This window comes from Brienomyrus brachyistius, chromosome 14 (genome assembly GCF_023856365.1).
Source record: "Brienomyrus brachyistius isolate T26 chromosome 14, BBRACH_0.4, whole genome shotgun sequence".
NCBI classification, from domain to species: Eukaryota; Metazoa; Chordata; class Actinopteri; order Osteoglossiformes; family Mormyridae; genus Brienomyrus; species Brienomyrus brachyistius.
The window spans coordinates 20,968,840-20,994,809 of record NC_064546.1 but is presented as its reverse complement, the minus strand read 5'-3'; the positions used below and the strand labels follow the sequence as shown (position 1 = coordinate 20,994,809).

The 25,970-nt window shown below is 39.3% G+C and overlaps 3 protein-coding genes across 5 annotated transcripts in view; 1 reads left to right on the top strand and 2 right to left on the bottom strand.

Moving 5' to 3' along the window:
- Nucleotides 1-2,557, top strand: part of LOC125707724 (protein-tyrosine kinase 2-beta-like) — a 30,349-nt gene extending 27,792 nt beyond the window's left edge. For both annotated transcript variants that reach the window (XM_048975014.1, XM_048975013.1), the window contains exon 31: nt 456-2,557. In XM_048975014.1, coding sequence (XP_048830971.1) covers nt 456-671 — 216 coding nt within the window. In that variant the 3' untranslated portion in view covers nt 672-2,557. The remainder of the gene's footprint in view (nt 1-455) is intronic.
- Nucleotides 2,530-16,248, bottom strand: LOC125707729 (neuronal acetylcholine receptor subunit alpha-2-like). 2 transcript variants are annotated; one of them, XM_048975026.1, is made up of 7 exons: nt 16,075-16,248; nt 7,776-7,927; nt 7,284-7,328; nt 6,302-6,411; nt 3,935-4,997; nt 3,508-3,586; nt 2,530-2,769 (listed from the first exon to the last, which is right to left on the bottom strand). In XM_048975026.1, exons 1-7 carry the CDS (start codon nt 16,094-16,096, stop codon nt 2,645-2,647), a joined length of 1,596 nt encoding a protein of 531 aa, XP_048830983.1. In that variant the 5' UTR covers nt 16,097-16,248; the 3' UTR covers nt 2,530-2,644. The 2 variants fall into 2 exon arrangements, with proteins under 2 accessions (XP_048830983.1, XP_048830982.1); XM_048975025.1 differs by lacking the exon at nt 16,075-16,248 and adding an exon at nt 10,617-10,825.
- Nucleotides 16,249-21,681: 5,433 nt separating this feature from the next.
- plaat1l (phospholipase A and acyltransferase 1-like) lies at nt 21,682-25,939 on the bottom strand. Its single transcript, XM_048975034.1, has 4 exons — nt 25,786-25,939; nt 24,222-24,351; nt 23,664-23,917; nt 21,682-23,344 (listed from the first exon to the last, which is right to left on the bottom strand). The coding sequence occupies exons 1-4, from the start codon at nt 25,792-25,794 to the stop codon at nt 23,279-23,281; spliced, it is 459 nt and encodes a 152-aa protein (XP_048830991.1). The 5' UTR covers nt 25,795-25,939; the 3' UTR covers nt 21,682-23,278.
- Between the last annotated feature and the right edge of the window lie 31 nt (nt 25,940-25,970).

Here is a 25,970-nt window from a genome sequence, read left to right as displayed (position 1 = left end):
ATTTTTTGTTACATAAATATGTATAAGTAGGTCATTAAACTGGATTCAACACTAAGGATATTTTGCTTTTCTGATAAAAACCATCCGTTTACCATGTTCACAAGCAGCATCCAAACATCATAAAAAGCCCTGCATGTTCTCATTATGTAACACCCAGATGATTCATTTAAATTATCTTTGGGATATAAATTGAGATCAAAGAATTTTTTTTTCTCAAGGTGTGAATAATGTGATTCGGGCTGCTCTCCAGTCTGCAGCTGAATTCCACCTGCAAAAAAACCAAGTGCCATTCATTTTCCTCTAAATGACGTTAAATTATTACGAGATGGATGTTAGTGAGTCACTGACAGATGAGGGACCCTGTGGTGTCGCATCACGCACTGGCTTCCTCATTAAATGGGTCAAGGAGACCCCTAAGGTGTATCTTCTGCTTCTGCCGCCTGTTGCTCATTCAGATCGAAGGCACGCAGAAGCTGCTGAACAAAGACATGGCCGAACTCATCACCAAGATGCGTCTGGCCCAGCAGAACGCCATCACCTCACTGAAGGAGGAGTGCAAGAGGCAGATGTTGGCCGCCGCCCACACGCTAGCTGTGGACTCCAAGAACCTTCTGGATGCTGTGGACCAGGCTCGCGTGCGGGCCAACCTAGCCAAGCCTGCCACCTCCTAGCACCCATCTAAGCCTGCAACCTTCCTCAGATCGACACACAAACTGCCTTGATGGTTCTCTTACCTGGGGACTGGTGGCCTGAGCTCAGTGAGCTAGTCGAAACGTTTTTAAATTTTTCTTTTTTTTACTTTACACATTTTACTTCTGACAGACCTTTCGGTCCATGGCGTTTGGGAAGTTGTATTTTTCCTTGCGTATTATTAGATAAGTTGTGAAAGTCTCACTGAACAGCTGCCTGTCTGTGGATCTGCACTTCGCCGACATTTTGCCTGTATGACTTTGTCATCTTATAAATGTGAAAAAGTTGACAATCCACACTTCATCTTAAAGAACTTTAGTTTTCCAAATAGCTACAAAAAATAACCTCAGTCTTTTTTAGGAAACCAAAAGCAATAATATTTATGCAACACCAAATTGTTACCTTATATAAACTTAGTTATTACTGCTTCTATAAAAAAAATGCATGAACAGATCATTCATTTGGCTGTTTCATTACTACTGAACAGCTGAACTTTTAAAAAAATCTATTTTTAAATTGCCTGTGACCTGTATCTGTAGTAACATGCAATTGTTTCCTTGCATTCTTTCTCAGGTGAAGAATCATTGTCATAGTTACTATAGCAATAGCCTAGAAGCACTTGAACTGACAGCCCATAGTCTTAGCCGCAATGCTAACTGCGAGCTGAATGATAGATAAACCAGGATTAAAGTGCCTTGCTTGATGTTCTTTATGCCGGTTAACACTGGTAATCAGAAACAATATAGTCTACGTAATTACAGAGGGTAAAAATTTGTATCTTTGCTTGTCACTGGGGCTGAACCCTCAAGGTTTGCCAGTTGTACCCTTAGTTGTACGTAATTATATTTTTTAAGGTACAGAAATAGACTGAGGAACATTTTTGTACCACTGATAGTACATTAATGTTGTTTGTAACGCTGTTTTCATAAGAACATAAGAAATTTACAAACGAGAGGAGGCCATTCAGCCCATAAAGCTCATTTTGGGGAGAACTTAACTAATAGTTCAGAGTTGTTAAAATCTTATCTAGCTCTGATTTAAAGGAACCCAGGGTTTTAGCCTGCGTTACAGTAGTGGGAAGACTATTCCATACTCTAACTACATGCTGTGTAAAGAAGTGCTTCCTCAAATTTATTTTAAAATGTTCTCCCACTGATTTCCACTTATGGCCACGAGTTCTAGTATTAAAACTATTATTGAAATAGCCATTTAGCTGAACAGCATCCAGACTCAAATCTTATATACCTGGATCATGTCTGGGCTCATGTTCATTAAAAGGTTCAACTACAAGGGTACGGCCCCAGTGACAAGCAAGTACAAATTTTTACCTTTTTTTTCTGTGTATACGATCTGTGTACTACTATATGCTCCATATAACAGATTCATTTGAGTTGCTTCACACATCCTGTGCAAAGAAACAATGCATTTTTTAACAAGAATCCCCTGAATTTACATTTTAATCACCATCTGTAGAAGTTAAAATATTTTTAAATACTACAACACCTACATGTGAGATTGTTTGTTGTGTATTTATAATTATGCAATCACCTAATGGGTCAACTATCATTTTATTTAGAAATGAAACCATTTTTGATGAAAAAATATTTTCGATATTCGATATGTGCAACACACATATTTGCTCTCTAGACACATGTTCATGTTATAATTAAAAGTCAATAAACGAGAAAATATTCCTGCTGGCATGAAAATTGGCTTCACGTGGGAATATTTATGAAATTCACACATGTGAACCATCTTCAGTGTCTGAAGTACACTTTCTGTCTCACCTGACTGGTGAGAGACTGGCGTGTTTGCATTACAGAATTAGATGGGAAGATATTCGGAGATTAAATCTTTATTAACATGAGTGTGTTTTCATTTGCTTCATCTCATCATATCTTATCGCTGTATTGAACTTAAGAGCCCTGTGTGTTTGCTGTTTGCATCTTCCTTCTCAGGCGTAGCACAATAGTTGGCCCCGTTCCATTCTCCTCCAGGGTCGGGTTTTCAAGTCCCTCCTCTGCTTACTGTGTGGAGTTGGCACATTCTTGCTTTGCTGGGTGACTTTCTTCCTGTAGTCTGAAGACGTGCAGTGAGGCTAATCAGTGTCTCTAAATTGACCGTATAATTCTGTGTGCGTGTCTATGTCTGGTCGTGGTCTGGGGCCCGTATCACGAAGCTGGGTTTTTGGGTTTGCACGATACTGTAAATTGTCAGATTTAAGGTAGTTTGGGCTAAATGTAAGAAAACAACGATAAAGTCCATTTAAATTGGTATACCTTAAATCCAACAAGTTAACTAGCTAACCTACAAATCTTGCTCCATGATACAGGCATCTGGTATCCAAGTTAGGGTGTACCCCTACCTGACATAAACTCCCACCTCCCCGTGTCCCCATAGTGGATAACGTATTTCTGGAATATGGATGTATTAACCTTCTTAGTCACTATTCATTTCTTTTCTTATGTAAGCACTCATAGAAACACACAAAACTATAAGATAATTTACAACTTTGTAATACAATGTTTACATGTGAATAATTCTAATTATTATTTTTTTCAAAATAACTTTTTGAGTGCAAAATACAGCAGTGACCCAACCTAAAGTCTGTAATGTTTACTAAAAATACATTTGTCACAGGACTGTAAACTAAAACAGAAATATCCTGAACCTCAGAATGATTTTTGGATTCTGTGCCAGCTCTAATATTTAAATGGGCCTGGGACTCTTGCCCTGCACTCAGTGCCTGTGGGGTTTGCAGTTTGCCCTCCTAGACCATGCCAGCCAGCCAGGGTGGCAGAAAGAGCCCAACGGTACCCAGCAGGCACACGAGGATGAACATCCACAGGAAGATGCGGTCGATCACCATGGCGACATATTTCCAGTCTTCCTTCACCTGGACAGAAAAATAATTAAGAGTAACCAAAAAGCCAAAAAAATGTGATAAGGGGTTCCTTTCACTGGTTCGGTAAATTGAACTGCTGAAGTAATTTTATGCTGTCTGAGCAAATAAAATCAAGAAATACATAAAGTAATCAGTTATTGCTCATCAATATAATGATAACATTGTAATGAAAGCAAGATAGGGAGCTAATTTAATGAAAGCCAAATACTAATTAGTCACACTAAATAGATACATTACTAGTGGCACTGCAGTTCGTTTCTGAATTGATTTAATTAAATTTTTCTCAAAGCTTCACAGCTGGTGTATGCTGAGGTCTGTGGCCCCATGAAGACCACTTACGGAAAAGTCAGCCTCTTCTGCTCTCAGGTGGTCTGCGATGTACTGGACTCCCTCCAGTGCATGCATGACACTGGGTGAGAAAGGCGGGGCAAGGTGAGACTCTGAGCTGGTGCTTTGGGGCTGCGAGGCGTCCGTGCGGAGACCCAGGGACTGAGGGACTCCACAGTCTGGCTGGTGGAGCAAGCAGGCATTTGGAGATGAAGAACAAGAGTCCAGGCATCGTGCGGGAAATGCATTCGGTGGATCCCAGACATCTACATCTGTCTCCTGTAGCCAACTCCGGGAGGTGGTGAGCAGCGCCACCTGGCTGCGGCTACGAGGCGGTTGGTGCAAGAGGCACCGGCGGCGCCTTTCGGCCGCGGCTGGGCGCCTCATGAAGAGCCAGCGCGGGATGGAGCCCAAGAAAACGGAACGGACCCAGCGCGACATCGTGTGGGTTCGCGGAGAACGGTGGTGCACGTTGAGCACGAAGACCGTGATGGCGATGGAAAGTGTGACGAAGATCATGGTGAAGAGCAGGTACTCGCCGATGAGGGGGATGACCAGTGACGTGGATGGGATGATCTCAGTGATGAGTAAGAGGAAGACGGTGAGGGAGAGGAGGACCGAGATGCACAGGGTGATCTTCTCAGCACAGTCTGAAGGCAGGTAGAAGACCAACACGGTCAGACAGGAGATGAGCAGACAGGGAATGATGAGGTTGATGGTGTAGAAGAGAGGCAACCTTCTGATGATGAAGTAGTAGGTGATGTCTGGATAGATCTCATGGCAGCAGTCGTACTTCTTGGTGTTGTAGGTTCCCACAGCGTCCACTATGGCCCACTCCCCGCTCTCCCAATAGTCCTTCAGGTCCACCGTCTTCTCGATGCACTCAAGGTCGATCTTGGCCCTGTCATACGTCCAGGATCCGAACTTCATTTTACAGTTCTGCTGGTCGAAGGGGAAGAAAGTGACGTCGATGCTGCAGGAGCTCTTGTAGATGGCCGGCGGTACCCAACGCACCATTCCCGTGTAGAAGAGATGAGCTTTGGTCATGTGGGTCACAGCGAACTCTCCATCTGCACTGGGAAAAACAAGAATTCGCGTCTATTTGATCCACAGATGAGCAACAGCCGATGTACTAAATATTATACTAGTGCATAAAACAAACAAAAAAAAACATCGAAGAAATACTTCAATGCCATAATTGTCTTTACCATTTCATAACAATACTAAAACATTTTGCTATATTTTGTTATAATTTAACATTAGATGGTTATGTGTTGTGCATTAATGTGTAACGTATTAATACAGTCAAAGAACTGTTAAAAGAGTAAAACAAAAGACAGAAAGAAGAGTTTGTGCTTTATTATTCTGAAAGGAAAGTAACCTTAAGGAAGACATATAAATTAAACATGACTTGCACATGTTCAAAGCCCATTTGTTATTAAGTTGTTCGTTCCAAACAGCCATCTTACGTTGCCTTAGGGTAGCATATCACAAGGTTCATGTGCTGCACAAGAGCTACTTTTGTGGAGCTGCTGAATGCTTAAACGCATTTTGTCCCTAAGGTTAAATACGTCTATCTTGAAACCTGCTGACACAAGTTTAAACTTTTATAGGTTAGATACTTACACGCAGTATTATTATGAGGAAACAAGCTGCAGACGAAATAATCAGTTTTGGTTTTACCATTAACTCACACAATCTGCTCCAAACGTGCAGTTTTTACATCCCAGTCAGACACATTTAGGTCCCTTTTGGTCATTCACATCACATTCATACTAATCAGGCTCTGGGGTAATGGAATATCCCATTTAGGACAATCATAAATGGTGAATTATTCAGTTTTAATATTCACTATTACCCTATACTGCTTCAATCTCCAAATCGGTTAAATTCATATTCCCTGTTAGGTTTATTGGAACTCATGTATTACTTTTTTTACAGAGCACATCTAACTTTCCATTTCCTACTCAATACCGGTACACCGTTCCTTTTTACACTGAGTGTGGCTGCACGATTTAGCATTGGGCGTTGTTGGGTCCAATCACTCAGGGCTGTAGCCCTGGCTATTTTAGCCCTGATGCCAACCTTCCTTCAAAAAAAAAAATAAACCTCAAGCCCCAGCTAAACGTGACTTAGCACCTGATCATCTCAAAAGTTAGAAACTCCCTGGCAATGAAGCCTTGCAGTGCTCATGCGCAATAAAACCTGCTGAAGCATCTCACACACACAGTGTACAATTAAGCGTAAAATGTAAAGCTGGGGTTTGAATTTAACCTGTAAACTGTGACACAGCACAACCTTCCCCATGCCCCCTGAAGCTGACGGAAATATAGTATTAATGTGACGCATCACTCACTGATCAGCCTAAAACCTACTCACTTGTTATAGAGGACAATGTCAGGCACCCAGATGAGTTCTGAGGGAACTCTTATGGAGGTGATGTTCTCGTAGTCCGCAGGCTTCCAGCGTAGTTTGTAATCGTTCCACTCCTTGTGGGTAAAGAAGACACCGTAGGTTGTTGGGCCTACTGAACATTTAATATCTTATATACTAATTTGGGTAATTCAGGTCCACAGAGTAAAAGTCGAGATTAGGATCTTGTTTCAATCAACCAGGTGAGCATAAAGAGTCACAGTCACAGAGTACTCAACTGGTTAGTTGAAACAAAATTCCGGTCTGAACTTTTGCTCTCTGGACTTGAGTTACCCAACTCTGCTATTAAATTAATTAACCACGATGAACGTAGGTACTTGATTGAGCCCTAATAACTTACATAATAATAATAATAATAATAATAATAATAATAAAGTATTATTATTAGTAGTAGTAGTAGTAGAACAACTTCATATCCTTTATAAACATTATGTAGGCCATTTTCCATTATCTTGACTATTTTATCTATCACTGGTTTAATATACTTTTGTCTGTTTGCTTGCTGTAATGTGTTTTTATTTGATACCTAGTGCTTGTATGTGTTTTTGTATGGTGACCTAGAGAGACCTGAAAGGCGCCTATAAATAAAATGCATCCTTCTTCTTCTTCTTCTTATTATTATTATTATTATCATTATTATTATTATTAGTAGTAGTAGTAGTAGTAGTAGTATTAGCAGTAGTGATAGTATTATTTCCTTGTGATTGGTTGCTATCTCTTCCAGGGTATTTCTATCCAGTTATCAGAAGATGTATGGATCAACATGATGGGTTATAAATTCATAGAAGTAAATACAGAGGAAGACAGGATTTGTTGGCAAAGAAGAGACTGATAGCAGCCAGTCCCCCAGTCATAACCACTTCATGAAGTGTGGATCCTCTTTGCAGTTCTGCCAGGAAGCCGACTAAATGGAATCCCGGAAGCTCACCTGCTTCAGCCACACGTTGGTCGTCATCATCTGATTCTTCTCATCCTATGGAGAAACTGTCCAGTTAATCGAGACGAGGAAAATGGGGGCAGGTGGGTCCACAGAAGGGCCACAAAAGCTGCCCGGCAAGACATAGCAGCGAACAACAGGAGGAGTGTCGTCCTATTGGGAGGTTATTCACAACAGCTCCTGTCATGGTTGAATCTGAAGCCCTGTACAGTTCATTCATTCAGTGAACAGCCAGTATGGCACAATGTCCAGTTAGATTGCGCACTACCAACCTGACATGGTTTTAAATGTGGAATACCTTTTGAAAAGGCTTTAGTTGCAGATAGATTTTGAATAGAAGCTTTTAAGCAGGAGGACAAATATTTATCAGTCTTTTAATGATACCAATACACTGTGTTGTCAACAACTCTGTTAGCTGTCAGCCTAATAATTAATAATAGGCATTAATGAATGACATTTGGAATCTAAAATGCAGAGACTCACCACATCAATTAGCTGAGCTATGGAAAGGCCAAACTTAACAATCACCACGTCTGAGATGTTAGAGACCGGTCTTGACCACTTGTTGTAGCCAATGAAGAGATTTTTGAAGAGCTCATCTTCTGCAAGTCCATGGCCGCTCTCTTTACAAATTGCTGGAGAGAAAAAAATAGTCATTTGAACAATGTAGCTCTGTGGTCTCCAAGGCTATTACTTTGTCTCTCATTATATATAAAACCAGTGGTGGACTGGCCATCTGGCATACTGCCTGTTTTCCTAGTGGACTGATGGGGTTATGAGTCAGCACAAATGTTTTGTGGGGACCCCCCTACCGCTTCAGAAAAAAAAGCGGGCGATCCCCACTCAGATCAACAAATTTTATAGTAAGTATGTACAGCACTGTGCAAAGGCCTTAAGCAGTGTGTGTACTTTTGCTCAGCACAAAAACACAATCTGAAATTTGAAACATATGCAAATTAAGAGTAACACAATAAACACTAGCAATAATTTATTCTGTTTTTCAAAAAGATACTGATATCTAGTTGGACGGCTAGATGAACATCGCTTCAGTTCCCAAACCTCTCCTCAGGGGCACCCCAGCCGTTACATATATTTATTAACTTTTACCACTAACTCACTTAATTCATGAAATTTATTTTAAAAGTCAGGGAGACATTTAGTAGCTACACAAGGTTGTGCTAGTGGTCAAGTTAAAAAAAAAACACATGGCTGCACTGGATGGTTGCTGGAAATACTGGGGGGATTTTAGCAGACGTTTTGAAATGGCTAAGCTAACACACTCTGACAGGCATAATAGTTGAGTTTTACACCAACAGGAATATCATATAAACATAATTTTCTTTGGCTGCTTAAGACTTTTCCACAGTATTGTATGTGGTGCCTGTATGGGGCTAATGTCCCAGGGTCAATTTTTAATCCCAGTCTAGCCCTGAACATTAACATTTCAGGGACCTTTTCAGAAGGTAAACAATGCACAATGAAACTGATATCCATCCGTTTTCACTGCCATTTATCCAGCACATAGTCATGGTCAGCCTGGAGTCTATCCGAGGAAGCATATGGCACAAGGGAAACCCTGGATGGAATACCAGGCCATTGGAAGGCTCCCAATCAGATTCTATGGGCAATTTACAGACATAATTATAGCTAAATGCAGGGTTTTGGACTGCGGGAGGAGACGTGTATGAATATGGGGACAAACTGGAAGATCCATACACAAGGTCCAGTGAATAGGAATCAAGTCGAGAAATGGGTGACCCCCCATGGGTGACATATGATGACATATGATGATGAGGATGATGATGACGACATGATGAAGACTTAAATTGCATAGGATCATTTTATGTAATGTTCCTTTGAGTGGGAAAAGGTTTCATTTTACTTCTGATAAATGTTTTTTTTTTGTATGTCAGATGTTCTCATATCCTGGGATCTTGGCTCCTTTCCCACAATGCAATTTAATTAAGAGAGACTAGAACTGAAAAGGAATATAAATTTATACTGGAGCTGATTGTATTCATGGTGATTTGTGATAACTTTGTGATTTATACACCTTCCTTGCTTAGTTATATGCCTAGATAAGATTCTGACATTCAAAATATCCAGGCATATAGACTGAACAGAGAAAAAAAATATATATATGATAAATAAAAATTATGAATTTAAATTTCCCCAAAAGATCAACATCATATGGATGCCAAGGCAATAAAAAACTGAATTTAAGCCAACAAAATACACACTAGTAGCCTATGTGCTACAGAGTATGTAGTCTAAATACAATTTTAATTTATCTTATAGTAAAGACATTAAATGATAATGTTCTAACTGTCAAGTATATAGCTATAGAGTAAATGTAGACCTAGGCTTTATAATAGCTAACGAAGTCTTTATCCGGTCATAAATGATGTCCGATAAAATCTTAAGCTGGTCTCAAGATAATTTGTACGGATGTATTATTTATGTTGCATTGCAATTTATTTATCAAATTAATTGCCATTTAAACAGAGACATTTAATGATATTTCAAGTGCAGCAGAAAGCTAGCAGATTTCGCTGTGCATGGGCCATGTTTCCAAACATACATTCTGGTGATTAACCTATATGTACCTGAATAAGTCGTTCGCATTAAATAGTTAGAGACGCATCTAACCATATTTACGACTGTACCATGAAAGGAGATAACTCTGAACTTACTAAGCATGTTTTAGTAGAATTTTATTGTATTTGCAATAAAACAGAAATAAAAAAAATACATTAAGCGTAGCAAAATCTATTACATATGTCCTCCATATTTTATTCACAATATGCAATTATGGATATTTCCACATTTGGTAATGACAGCAGAAAGTCTTGTAAAATAGATAAAGTACTTAAAAATACCAGTAAAATACTATAGATATCTTTTGTTAGATGTTTACGTGTGTGGTACACAAGGCCGGTAACCTTATAGATTAGTAAACGTTTCAAGTAGAACAAATAATCTATCCATCGATTCATTTTCCAAAAATGCTGGTCCTATGCGGGGTCGCGGGGGGTCCGTAGCCCATAGCGGCAGCAATATGCGCAAGGCAAGGAATAACCCAAGACGGGACGCCAACCCATTGCCACGCACAAACAGTATCACACAAGCAATACAACTTCATTTCAATTTCACAGTTAATCCGAATTAAGTAAACGAAAGTATATGTTATGTGTTTATGTAAAATAACTACATAAAAAGCATCGTAAAGTAACATCGGTCAGTGCGTTTCCCTCCTGGTGGTCTATGTTGTTGTATAGGTGATGTAGTTTAAATCAGTTTCCTCGTTAAAATATGATCACTTACTGGACTTACATAAGATGAGACAGAGGAAGGTGAGTCTGACGGAAAACAGATCCATATCCCTGAGCAGCGCTGGAAGAATGAACTCCGAGAGAGAAAAATTTAATTAGGTGGTAAACGCTTCGCCCTCGCCAGGAAAGCTACCTCAATAGAACTTAGCGACATCCCTTTCCTGGCTCTTGCCGGCACCGTCTCCGCACTTCCAAACTCTGCATCGGGACGCGCAGATTGGGCGCCCTCCCTGCATGGTTCATCAAGCGTCTCATCCAGGGGTGGGGCTGAGCCAGAATGACGTGCATCCGAAACGGAAATATCAAACTGCCCATTAAATTAATTTAAAACCACTTTATAGCATTTTCCAAACCCATTTTAAAAATTAATATTAAAATGAACACATCGCCAAGTTATTGGCGAATAAGGAACTATCCGCTTTGTAGTTCTTATATAACGGTAGGCTATTAATTAACTAAAGCGATCTCAAACACTGAGACAAATCGTTTAAGTATAAATTCCTTATTAAATGCCCGAAAGAAGAAAACATTTTAATGAATTTTACTTTTACATTTGCCATGGTGTGCATTTTATTGTAAATGTACGTTAGGGTTCAAGGGTCTCCAATAGCCAAATTCACTGCCATAAATAGTTAACTTAAATGTTCCATAGACGGTGTGATTAACATCGTTATACATAGAAAACTCTTCAGCCTATAAACATACTTCACCAACATGAAACTGGATGTTTTATACGCTCAGACTGATGTTGACTGATCAATGCAAATGCTTTGAAAATTAGACATTTTTATTGCGTTTCCTTTATTCAATTTATTTAAATTCATAGGTGGATACAAATGCAGGGGAAAGTTCAAATCTATATAATTTACAAATCAAATTTCAATTTAACTTCCTTAAAAATGGTTAGGTTTGAGAACAAGAAAACAGTTAGGACGGAATATAGAGAAATTGGTCAGATTGGTTTTCCTATTGTTAAAGCAGAAGACCAAGTTATATAGCATCACGATACCTACCAAACCAGTGTTTGTCAAACCAGTCCTCGAGAACCCCAGGCGGTGCACGTTTTTGCTCCCTCCTAGTTCCCTGACAGTTGAGATGGAGCAAAAACATGGGCCGTCTGTGGGTCCCCGCGTGGACTGGTTTGAGAAACACTATATTAAACATGTACACAAAACATACAATGAAAGAGCCAGTGCTGCGTAGAATAAACATCATTAACCTTCGAAAACTGGAAAATGTCTGAATTTATTAATCAGTAAATAGAGGTGAGGAAATATCTAAAAACACAACCGCTAGATGGAGACAGTCTTCTTCAGGATATCATCCATCCATCCATCCATCCATCCATCCATCCATCCATCCATCCATCATCGAACGGCTTAGAAGTTAAAGAAAAGGTAATTCAGTCGTACGGTTAATATATTTAGTGATCTGGGTTTCTAAATTCTGTGCTGTCATTAAGTTTCCGTGACAAAAGTATTAGGTATGAAATGGTGTTTTAAATCTGAATGCAAACTCCTACATAAAATGCAAGATTTTATGTAGAAAGAAAGAAGAAAGAAGAAGAAGAAGAAAGGTTGCCGACTTTAATTTTGAAATGTTGTGAATGTAATGTAAGGTGCAATTTGGAATAAACGAGCAAAGTAATAAAATATATTTTTATAGAATTCGAAACGTTCTTTTGTAGAACATATTTTGAAATGTGCGCTATGATGAGGGAGAGAAATTGCACCCTCTACTGGTCAGATAAAATGGTATTTGAACATATTAAGTTCATTAAAATTAAAAATTAAATTGTATTCCAAAGTTATATTTGTGAATGTGGCTTGAATTAGTCACGCAGATGTGTAATAATATTTTTTTGTAAATGCATTTATCTGTCTGTTTATTACCAGTTAATATATGTGAATGATTGGGAGAAAAGCTTGGAGTCGCTTATGTATATAGCATAGATATAGAGCATAGCAGCTTTTCTGATTGGCTAGTGGGTTCAAAAGGTAATAGAAAGTTAAACCCTACAAAGTCAAGCTCTGCTAAGTTTCAGCAAGGCTCTTTAATTTGGGTAATGCTGCTTGAATCTTGTACCCTGCACCAGTGACCTTTTAAAGATCTTTGAGATGCTGACATTCATTGAATAACTTGGCCCAGGAAAGTCAGTGAACAGTGTAATCTTACACTTAAAATTATTTAAATCCACAAGAAGCAAAAAGTACTGAAGAAAAAAAAAAGTTTAGACAAAGATTATCTTCAATCTACTATATAACCCCGGTCATGCAAGGTATACCTCGAGGATTATAAATAAGTTTAATATCTGAATAACTGGTGCCATTAAGATAAAAAGAACCAATTAGTTTGCTTCTACTAAAGCCAATAAAATGATTACAATTTCATGCCAAAATATCTCTTATTGGTTGTGTTTCATTATACCAAAAGTAGTCTTTGTATAAATATCAAAAGTGAGGTCTTACGGGGAAAATTTTCGGGGCAATAAAGGATCCAGTTTATTGGACTCTTCCGGGGGGCAGTCGGGAGAGCTGAATTGCACATTATCCAGGGTTCAGACAGCCTGTTAATGACTCCTAACAGCCCTGCTGGACATCACTCAACTCCAAGGGCACAGTGACAGCGCAGCCTAGGAATGACCGCGCTCATTAACCGCACCGCGTCAGCTGCTGCATTTCATCACCGGTACTCGCACTCCGGCTCCAGTGCGCCCGCGTACGCAGTCAGAAGCGCACGCAATAACCGCAAATCACGCAGATTTATCGCCCTTGTATTTGTTTTCTCAACAAAAGGGTAAGAATTCATCTCAGCTTTAAGCATGCCTTATCATCGAAATAGTTTGCCCTAATTATATTGGAAATGATTTGTTTTTTATCTTACCGCAGTTTAATTGATTGTGTTGGTAGGTCCAACAAACTGTTGTCCTTTCTGATTTCCCTGATATGGCCGTGATATTCCGGCAGACATTCTAATCTATTTTTACGCTCCTTCACATTAATATTATACACTCCTTTTCTTTATTCCACCTACCCAAGATTGGAGTTAAGACCTTTAGTTAATTGACAACTCTCCATTTTAGCTAATAAGGATTTTTAACTGATTATTTAGATTGTATAGCCCCGCCAGTCAGGAAAAATTAGGGGTTTGAATCACACCCAACACAAAGAGGTATATAGCCAGTTACTGAAAGTACGAGTTTGAACCCCTCCAGTCGGATGTAATTCCTGGCCGGTAACGGGCCTGGATCCCATGTATACAGGTGTTCACAGAACCTGATATGATTCCTCTGGTTATTTTTGGTTACTGATTATTGCAAAAATTGGATCCCCAAGCCCTACTGGCAGAAACCCTCTTTCCATTACAGAAGCAGCCTTTCAAAGAAACCTAATACTTCTTATCTAGTATTGGGTTGCAGTGATCCAGGAGCCAATCAAATGTTAGACAGGGGAAGCCCTGGGTGGCATTCAAGCCTATTACAGGGCAGCGCACACACCATTAGAACCGCCAACAAACCCGGCTGCATCCCAAAAAGGAAATCCATATGACAGGGAGAGATCATGTAAGCAGTGAGCCAGTGGATCACCCAACTGCCTCCCAAAAAGGATATCCATATTACTGGGAGAGATCACGTAAGCAGTGAGCCAGTAGATCACGTAACTGCATCCCAAAACGGAAATTTATATGACAGGGAGAGATCATGTAAACAGTGAGCCAATGTAAATGAAAAAAAAAAATACTGTTAAGTAAATGTGCAACAGCAGTGGTGGTGGGGGAGGGGGGGGGAGATAGCCTTCAGCGTTGGGGTGTTGTTCCTCTCCCCGCTCTGTATGTGAGAGGAATATTTTCGGCTTTTCAATGACTCCGAAATACGCAGTCAAGTGAAACTCATAAATCCCAATGATAATTATTAATAACCAAGAGCTGACATTCACGTTTCCTTCTCACAAGACCAAGAAACTGGGAAGATGTCAGACTTGCAAGAAACGAAAACTGCTGGCTTCCTAGGCTAATAGAGATGTGGGTGTCATCGAATGAATAATTTCGATAGTGTCATCGCTGTGAGATGAAATGCATTTCACCGCTGAGGTTCTGTGTGACTTTGGCTTTAATCGTGCTTTAGACAACAGATGGCCAGATGGTATCTCTGGTCTCCAAGGCTGTGTATTAATACCTTTGGTTTGACTGGAAAACTGATGGGGCAGCTAACCCCGTGACCTCACAGCGCCGCTGCCACCAGGGACAAAGCTGACAGACCTGTATAGGATTTTTATATCTACAGGCGCACATGCAAAACTCACACACTGTGTTATTCATCTGAAGGTTCAGCTCTTACTGCCAAGCCCATTACAGATTTTCTGTAGTATGTAATCATAATTCATTGATTGCCTTTTTATCAACTGAGCACACGAATGGTTCCCCTGCCACTGCCAAATCATACTGTGTAATTCTAGACAAATTCATGCAGCTTACATGGCTGTCACAGGGGTAAATTGTAATAAAACAATTAATTACAACCATTTTGTATCTAATCTGTTTTTCAGGTTAGTAGTAGTAGCAGCATCAGTATTCATATTAATACATGAGTGTTATGTCAAAACACACATGCAAGTGCTAATGGTTTAATTTGGTATTAATTTGCATCTGTTCTGTGTACTGTATTATAAGGCTTACTTTGCACCTTAAAATATTGTAAGAAGCATTTGCTTAGCAACTGACACAAGCGACCTGTTTCATGAAATTACTGCCAGTGGTGTAATTGGATATTTGTTCTGTATTATGCAGTATGGAAAAATGGGTCATACATGCAGTTGTACCACGATGAGAAACCCTTTGTTATTTTTAACAGGCGTCTGCATCACTCTGCCACATCTCATCCACTAATCCACTAACTGGAAGGTCCCTATGGCTGTGCTCATTTCTAGATGATTCTAGGTGTTTCCCTCTTTAGACTTGAAGTTTGAGTGTCCTTAATCACGGTCTGTTTTCCTGGTGTATCTTTTTCTTTCTTCTTACTAGTTTTTAAATTTCTTATCACTAGCTATCTGGTTTGGTTTATCCCTGTGATTCAGATTTGTTTGGTCTTGGTTCTGACTGTTTTTTATTTGTTTTACGGTTCCTGCTTTTGCTTCGTGACTTGGTTCTTATCTGCTGACAGCTTGACTTTATTTAGCTCCATAGCGTTGTACCTTCCAGTCAGCGGGCCAAATCATATCTGTGCTGAATAGTTGCAGGCTCGCCAGCCAAAGAGGAATGACTGAGAGGACAAATATCTGTGTAGTTCAGTGTTTGTCCTTTGGCCTGAGTTAATGTACCATTTTCTTTGGCACTTTTGTTATGACAAAAAAAAAACAAACAAATAATTACAACTCAGACCACCAGATAGTGCTTTTGCAGGTTTGCACCTCACATTAGTTTACCTATGTTATTTTCTACTTAATTATACTTACATGAATGACCAAGAATCACCATTATCCTATGTCTTGATCCACCTCCGTCATGTCTCCATATGGCCAGCAGAGGTTGCTGGCCATCTCGTAATCACCTGTTCCTGTTCTAATGTGACAATCACCCACACCTGCCTTTTGTTAGTCCCTCGTTATCTGTGTATAAATGTGCCTGCCCTGATTGTGTTCCCCAGCTTGGTCATGGTTGCTGTTACTGCTGTTTGGTGTGTTCCTGGGTCCTAGTGCCCTCCCACCCTCCCGCCAGTGCTCCTGACTCCTAGCTCCTTCCTGCTCTCCATTTCAGACCTCTCGTAGTCTTTCATTTTCTGGTTGTTCATGTCCTTTTCAAATAAAACCCATCTGTTCACCTCGATGATGCGTCACACCCTATTTATTGCAACTATAAATTTATATGCATTAACTTTATAATATCTAACTTAGTCTTCATTTACGATATATATTTATTATACATTTATTTAGCACAAAATGGTTTTATAATAAGATATAAAACCATTTGCTCATATACAGTATTTGTACGGCCTATTTCATTCAGAAAATGTTCATTGGCTTCTTCTTATTTAAATTCAAGTTAATGGCAGTGTGAAACAGATGTTACCCAAATTTTAATGGCTGTTCAGTCTCAGCTGGATATGACAAATATCTCCTATAAATCACAACACAAGCCCAAAACAGTTTTGGTGGGATTTTGGCAGCTTGCCTGCAGACAAGCATTTAATACACATCTAGGATTTGTTGCTGCAGTCATCCATCCTCCTAACTCTTTTATCTGCTGAGTGGAAGAAGTTTGTCGGTTCCAGGGTGCTTTCCAAGCCACTTAATAGAACACTCAGAAAGAATGACAACCAATTAAAGCCAAGAGATCAATAACCTCAGTACAACAAAGGGGAAATGGCTGTTCGTGTGAAGGTTACCTCATTATAGACTCGTTATGGACTTAGTTCAGCCACAGCCGGTGTCTTTCCATTAGATCCTCATTTTTCTCCCATAATTTAATGCTATTCAACTTTGACATTTACTTGTTATATGGCTGTGGTTTCTTGCACCTTATAGCATTTATGAAGGTGGCGTGATAGTTTACTATTATAACCTGTACTGGATATGCAGTTATGGAAGGCTGATGGATTCATGCACAGTTACTGCACTAATACAAGTGCCCAACTTTCCAATGCAGACATTTAAGGCCACTTAGTCAATAATTGGTAATATGTTATAGCTATTCATTAGGATATATTAGGATATGTTATGTCTTCATGTATTAATGTCTGTAATTGAATGGATTTGCCTGTCTCTTTGGAATCTCTCCTCTATGTGGCCCCGGATGTCTATTTTCCTTACCTGCTGACATTTGGTCCCCACAATGTAATATATACATAAAACACAAATAATTTTATTTTCCAACACATTACAGTGTACTTTATCAGCTGCTCCTATGACTTTGTCTGTCCCTCATATAAATGACCAAATTTAAACGCAAGAATATCTGCTCATTGGATTATGGCCCCACAAATGGTTATTTATGGGAGTCTCCGCCAAGGGGGGTGGTACCCAAAGCTAGCCTCACCTGGGCTCATCTCCTCGAATAAAAGCGCCGTGATCTCTGATAGTCACCTTAATTGGTCCGTTGGATTTCCAGCTTCAAATGCTTTTTCCTGCTGATGGAGCGTTTGGCTCAGCTTCCCAGGAGTGACTGTTTGGATCACGATTAGAAGCAGAATGGCTGGTGGCTGCAGAGTAATCATGTCTGTTGGCTTTTACAGTGAGTCTTCTGGCCGTGACAGATGGAACCACAAGGTCGTCAGTGTTATCACTGTTTATTGGTGGTTGCTTGTTTATTAATGTTGTATAAAACAGGGGTGGTGTGTGGCTCTATGGGTTCCTGTAATCGGAAGGTTGCCAGTTCAAATCCCAAGTTTGGCAGAATGATGTCACCTTTGGGGCCCCTGAGAAAGGCCCTTAACCCCCAGCTGCCCCAGGTACTGGCTGATCCTGTTTTCTTTTATGAATATTTCTTTGTGTCAAAGCACCTGCTACATAAATAAATGTAATGTAATAAATAAATGTAAGAAATGTAATGTTTCATTAATGAAACTTGCAGCTGTTTACATTGTGGCACATTTTTTCGGTTCCCACAAGGATGACTTCAGTATTATAAAAAATCTATGAACATAATCAAAAAGCTAAAAATAACAAAAGTCTTTGTATTTTTTTGGTTACTTATGGTTGCCAGGATAGCTGGAGTTACCAAGTCGCGCATGTGCCCTGCAAGGGTTTGGTACCCCATTCCCATCTTCGTGCCCTTCGCTTCTGGGACCATGACCATGAATTAGACAAGAGGTTACAGAAAATTAATTTAATTTTAATTTAATTTAAAAATGAATGGATGGAGCAGGGGGCGGCATGGTGGTGCAGTGGTTAGCACTGTTGTCTCACACCTCTGGGACCCGGGTTCGAGTCTCCGCCTGGGTCACATGTGTGCGGAGTTTGCATGTTCTCCCCATGTCGTCGTGGGGTTTTCCCCAGGTACTCCGGTTTCCCCCCACAGTCCAAAAACATGCTGAGGCTAATTGGAGTTGCTAAATTGCCCATAGGAATGCATGTGAGAGTGAATGGTGTGTGAGTGTGACCTGCGATGGGCTGGCCCCCCTTCCTGGGTTGTTCCCTGCCTCATGCCCATAGCTTCCCCCCCCCGTGACCCAATAGGATAAGTGGTTTGGAAGATGGATGGATGGATGGAGCAGTGCATTGTGTAGTAAGAGTCATTAACCTTTTTTTATTGCTGTGTACTGGTTCCTGGCTACTCTTTTAGTCAGACCTTACAGAAGTATAACCTCTGCATAACAGTTCAAAGCAGATACATAATTATAATCTTTTTACTATGATTTTAATTATAAACGAGGAGTTGGAATAGGACATGGCATAGTTGGAGACTTGTGCTTTAAAACTGAATTTAATTTCCCTTTCCCCTCACTTTCTCCTAGAATTCAGTAATTGCTTTTTTGAGTAAAAGAGCCCATTTGTCCTGGGGATGTGTTGGCTCATTGCGAATAAGTTCATTGACAGTGGGGTGACCTTTCAGACAGATCATGTGTAGCCCTTCAGGGGCAATTTGTGCTTATGGAATGTGATGTCATATATTTATCTTCACAGCAACAAACCTTTACCACATACAGTATATTAAAGCTATTATTAGTGCAATGGAGGAGCAAGCAAACTACTGTTATCCGCTGCATTTAATGATCTTCTTCTTGTCATATGAGGTATTTTTGGTACATTTCTCGTCCTACACTGTTTGATGTGTGGACCCCAAACTTTCACTTGTCTGTCCTGCACCAGACAGGTGTGTGTGCATGCAGCTGTATAATACGCACATTCGTACTCCAGATTTTGTCTCTTTTTTTATCGCTTTTTGGCCCCTTACAGTACGATAGAGTCCTGCCACTCCATCACTTTGCATCCCATTGCCACCAAACGTCACAAGCTGCTTCAGACCAGATCATGCAAGAGCAAGACCAAGAGAAATTGACACACACGTGTCTTTTTCCCCATTTTGTCACCCCTCCATCTTTTCATTCAGTTCTTAGAGGCTTGTCCGTTGCACATGCCTCAGCTGCCAAGCCTGAAGATCTAACTCAAGCCATGCCTCCCATTGTGCTTTGAAAGACAAATTTGCCCACACTCATCTTTCATTGTTTTTCATCCATCCTTCCAGTGACTTCCACTCATGAATCAGAGCATTCCTTCTCAGTCAACGACGCAGGCTCCATACCGCATGAGCTACCATAGCAACACCCTAGCAACCACCTCAACAACTCCTTAAGATGAAGACCCTGGTACTTATACTCAATTTAGAGAGCCCAATCTATCTTTGACGTTTGAGAAACCCACGCAAAGGGGTACAACATGTAATCTCCACGCACAGAGCAGAGGCAGGACTCCAACGATGTGAGACAGCATGCATATGGGTTCAGTCTTTATTCAAACTTTGTTCTGTAATTTTTCCTGCATTAAAAGAAGCTCCATCGCTCCGGATTTCACAGCACATCTCCAGATGGTGCGTTGGCTTTTTTCCCATCTCAAGATATCTCTTACGCAGATGGTTATAGCCTTGGCAATACAGTGATCCCCCGCTATATCTCGGTTCAGCTATCGCGCCCCCGTTATATCGTGGATTTTCCCCCGACGCATCGCAGTTCTCTGCGATGTGTATATATACTCATATACATTACATATTATTATTATTATTATTATTATTATTATTATTATGTTACTCATATCCTAACCCCGACATCCACATATCATATGGGTTTTAAAAGTGTGTCTTAATACGTTTACATGTGTTTATAACGTGTGGGAGGGGTATTTTAATGCTTAAACTATAAAAAAATATATTTATATGGTCTTTCTATATCGATTTTGGTTATTTATATGGTCTTTCTGATCTCGGTTTCGGAACGTAGCTTCCGCAATAGGCGGAGGATCACTGTATGTAGAATGATTCTGATTTGATAAAAAGTCACTTTTATAGGGAATCTCCAGTATGAGTGGGACCACCAGGATCATGTGAAGCTCCCAGAATTTTCCCTTAACAACTGACAAGCAACTGCAATGTATTAAACTGTAACATGTTAAAACAATGTACATATAATGACAAAAAGATGCTGTGTGAAGAAATAATATTTCTAATAATATATATTATTATGAAAATGTTATTTTATTGGCAACAAAAACATGGGAATTGGCAATTATTTATTTATACAGACATTATGATTAAGTCATATCACTGTAATATCGCACATACTATAGAATTTAGAATGATGCCTGATTTGCAGTCTACCACAAAGAAAACACCTAAGTTTGCCTATTTGAAGGGTTTTTATGTCGTTTATTAAATGCGTGATGATATAGTTTTCAAATAATACAATATCTTTCAGTAAATAGTATCATTTAAATAAACATAAAAAAAAATATTATTCAGTTTTTTGAGTAATAAGGAGTTGAAAGGGTTTTGCTTTTACTATTACCTCTGAATGAGTAAATACAAAAAAACTTAAAAACTAAGTGAATGAGTTTAGTCTGAATGGAGTAAAATGTAAGCTCTAATCTTATATTTACTGTTTTCTAGGTAGAGTTAGCATTATTTTTCTGTTATAAATATTTCCGTATCCTCAGCAATCAACTCTAACAATATCCTAGAAAACACAGTGTAATTGGTACAAAATAAAAAATATAGATTACACATGTTTAAACACTGGAAATTTGTATAGGTGCGATTTGACTTTCACTTTGAAGTATGGACTAAAGTCAGGTTGTTCAGCAAGCAGTTTTTAACGAGCCTTTTTAAAATACAAAGAGTAATCATGAATGAAACGCCGGAGTGGAATGAATTAGGTATAATACAGAGATACTGTACAGTAAACCACTATTGCCACCTAGTGGTCAGCTTTAATGGCATACTAGGTCTCTATTATTACTGTTAAACGAGAATTCATTTTAGTGATTTTTTCTGTGCCGCAAAGGGTATAAGGTGGTCATTAATTTCTGTTAAAGTGTTTCTGTGTAATTAAGAAAAAAAAAATCAATTTCTGCATCTTTACTGTCATACTTTATGTTTATTTATGACAATTGTTGCAAATATATTGAGTGAGAAAACGAAGTAAAAAACTGCAGATGGCTGCTACAATGTTTCGGTCAAGATATTATCCATAGTACATTTTATTTAATTTGTTATAATTGCTATACAAAGTTACCCTATTATAAATATGTGTCTGTGTATCTGTATGTGGGAATAAGTAACTGACCGTATAAGACATAAGCACATCAGATATATTGATATTCAAATGAAGTTCCTTGGCTAAAATGAAATCATCAAACAGACACCGTGAGTTTATATTACATCAAAAGTAAACTAACACTGGTTATTAAATGTGCATTGATGTACCACAAAGTCAGCAAGCTTAGTGAAACTGCATATAGGCATTGAAAAGAAATGAAGAGAAAAAACACTTCAATGATAAAACGAAACTGAAACTGTAAAAGGATTTCTCTGCAGCTGCTAAGTGTCAAATAGTTCCAGTAAATCAAAAATGATTTTTGTTTTTTCTATTTTCCTGTATATTAAATTAATATTAACTACAGCTGCAAGAAAAAGTATGTGAACCCTTTGAAATTATATGGATTCTTGCACAAATTGGTCATAAAATGTGATCTAATCTTCCTGTAAGTCACAACAATAGACAAACACAATCTGCATAAACTAATACCACACAAATAATTATATGTCTTCATGTTTTCATTGAACACACTGTGTAAACATTCACAGTGCAGGTGGAAAACCTGGTGTCCAATCAATGAGATGAGATCGGAGGTGTTGCTTAAAGCTGTCCTGTCCTATAAAAAACACACACCGTTTTTGAGTTTGCTTTTCTCAAGAAGCCTCGCCTAACATGAACGATGCTTTGCACAAAAGAGCTCTCAGAAGCTCTCAGAAGACCTACGATTAAGAATTGTTGAATTCCCAGGTTTATCAAGGACTTTTGCAGGAGAACTTAAGGCCATCTGTCCATCAACTGAAGCTCAACAGAAGATGGGTGATGTAATAGGACAACGACCCAAAGCGTAGAATTAAATCAACAACAGAATGGATTCAACAGAAGGATATACGCCTTCTGGAGTGGTCCAGAGAGAGTCCTGACCTCAACCCGGTTGAGATGCTGTGGCATGACCGCAAGAAAGCGATTCACACCAGACATCCCAAGAATATTGCTGAACTGAAACAGTTCTGTAAGGAGGAATGGTTAAGAATTACTCCTGATCGTTGTGCAGGTCTGATCTGCAACTACAGAAAACGTTTGGTTGAGGTTATTGCTGCCGAAGGAGGGTCAACCAGTTATTAAATCCAAGGGTTCACATACTTTTTCCACCTGCACTGTTAATGTTTACTTGGTGTGTTCAATAAAAACATGAAAACATATTTGTGTGGTATTAGTTTAAGCAGACTGTGTTTGTCTATTGTTGATCACATTTTATGACGAATTTGTGCAGGAATCCCTATAATTCCAAAGGGTTCACATACTTTTTCTTGCAACTGTACATTGATATTTATACTAACCATACATAATAATGACTCGCCAAGTCTAAATAAAAATAATAATAACATTAAAACAAATAAACACAAGTTATCCTTAACTCACATTTTTTTCTTCTCGAAGAGTGATTTCCAGGTTGGGACAATTTTTGCATAGACCTTTTCAATCTAAAAAAGAAAATTATATTTCCTTGTCAGTAAAACGGAAATATAAACACACATTGTGTTATCTTCTGAGTAATTTAAAGAAGTGTTTCCCAATCCGGTCCTCGGGGACCCCCAGCTGGTCCACGTTTTTGCTCCCTCCAAGCTCTCTGTTAGACAGTCCACATTTTTGCTCCCTGCTAGCTGGGGGAGCAAAAACATGGATTTTTTTGTGGGTCCCAGAGGACTGCATTGATATAAATTGAGAAAAAGAGGAACAGCTCATTGGGCTGTCATGGGCTGTAAGACCTGTTACTGTGTGTTCTGCTATATGTCTCTTTACCTGCTCTGACTTCTTGACTCCATATCGAAACATGGTGGCCTGGTGCTCAGAGTTGTGGAACAGGATGTCGTAGGTGACCAGTTTCCCAATTGCCTCGTCGATCTCGGGTTTGACAAGTAAGTAAAAGTCCCGCGGTGGGTGCTTTTCGTCCAGGTAGTTCCTCACTTTGTATTTTTTCCCCACAACGTTAACAGGGTCTAACTTCACTGTAGACTTCAAGGCTCTTCCAAAGAGGAGGAGCTTGGAGTCCGAATCTTAAGAAGACAGAGAAGATCAAAAACACAAGAATTACACCGGAGACTGGACTTGTGAGTGGATTTTCACATTACTTGCAACATGATGTAATAAATACAAATGTTTCATTGTAGCATTTGTATATCTAATACTTTAGTAGAGTCCAGAACCAGGAAGCTCTTGAACTGGCGTGGCACTTGATATTACTGAAATATTGTTTTATGAATGGATTGAAAATTCCACTTTAATTGGTCAGTATTATAATCAGTCAGTAGGTAGAGTCAGTGCTTCTGGGCCTCAAAGAAACTGCCCCCATAAACATACCCCGCGATGTTAGATGAGCGACATAAGGAACTCCATCTCTCTCTCCGTAATACACCCCGAAGTGAGAAAAGTACTTGTTCCTTGGAAACTCAATGATGTCTCCTGGATATAGCTGAGGATGTGCATTGACCTGAAAAGACAAAAAAACAGCATGATATTCCAATGTTATGGGAATTTTAATCAGAATAATGTGAATGTCTTTAGCTTAATTTAAAAATGTAGATTGAAGTCTTGACAAAATCTCAGTAGTAGTCTAATAATTAGTTTCAAGAAACTGTAAGCAATGACATGAAGAAGTGCTAGACTGGAAGTTACCTCAGCAATGTGCCCTGTACTGTCTCAGCAATGTGCCCTGTACTGTCTCAGCAATGTACCCTGTACTGTCTCAGCAATGTGCCCTGTACTGTCTCAGCAATGTGCCCTGTACTGTCTCAGCAATGTGCCCTGTACTGTCTCAGCAATGTGCCCTGTACTGTCTCAGCAAAGGGCCCTGTACTGTCTCAGCAATGTGTCCTGTACTGTCTCAGCAATGTGTCCTGTACTGTCTCAGCAATGTGCCCTGTACTGTCTCAGCAATGTGTCCTGTACTGTCTCAGCAATGTGCCCTGTACTGTCTCAGCAATGTGCCCTGTACTACCTAAAATAGGCTACAGATTCCAGACCAAGATAAGCTATTAGAAGACGGACAGATGGATGGATGGACGGATGGAAGGAATAATGGTTGAATGCAGAAGAGCTACTGTAAAGTATTTTAATACACCATCTCAGTTTAAACTGGCTTGCATAGATGATAGATTAAAATAAAACTGAGAATTGAAACCCAGCATATCATGTCAGTTTCACTTTATTTCCCAAAGGGTACGTGTATGTACACCACCGCAATACAGAAATATGCATCTTCTATGCTATTCGTATATTTAACCAATAAAATACTTAAAGTCTGTGAAATTTAACAAGAATGTTAAAAATCATTATAAGAATGAGGCTACTGTACATCTGACCACACAATTAAAATTATTGAGCCATAAGGTTTCAGAAAATCCCCATTACACTCTTTTTCCCTAGAATATCACTGAACATAGTGACATTTCGTGCTCCACTCCAAAATTGTGATAAATGGATCTGCAACCCACAGCCCACATGGGCTCATGGAGTCATTTAAACGCCGATGTTGATTTAACATTTAAAAAGGTCTAGAGAAAAACGGCACACAAACCGTATAACTACCATATATAAATTTATCCTCCTGGATTATTGTATCTGTTGTAGGGTTAGCCGTAAAAAATGAGATCTCTTACATTACTTGACTGTCACAAAAAAAACATTCCAAATTCTCTAAGGAAACCATGAATGTAACGCAAGGCAAGAAATCCTCTGGACTACAGCATGTTTTCCCCCCTGTCAACCCCACTGTCACGCACAAGACCCCACATTCACATAGAAACATCCAGAAACATGGCAGCAGCACGTTAACAAGAACATACGACGTGTCTTAGTACTGATGAAGATTTTAACGACATGTTTCAATAACAGATACATATTCGCAAAGGAATACTCTTCCTACCAGACCCATTGATCTCCGCAGCTGATTGTTACTCTTTTTGTAGCTTCAATCTTTGATGAAACACGCCACTTCGTCCCTCAAAAATATCAGCTTTAAGAAGAGAACCTTTCGATATGGAGTCAAGAAGTCTTGTGGTGAAATAATCCCTTTACAGACCTGAGTCTGTACATTTAGTCCCTATGCAA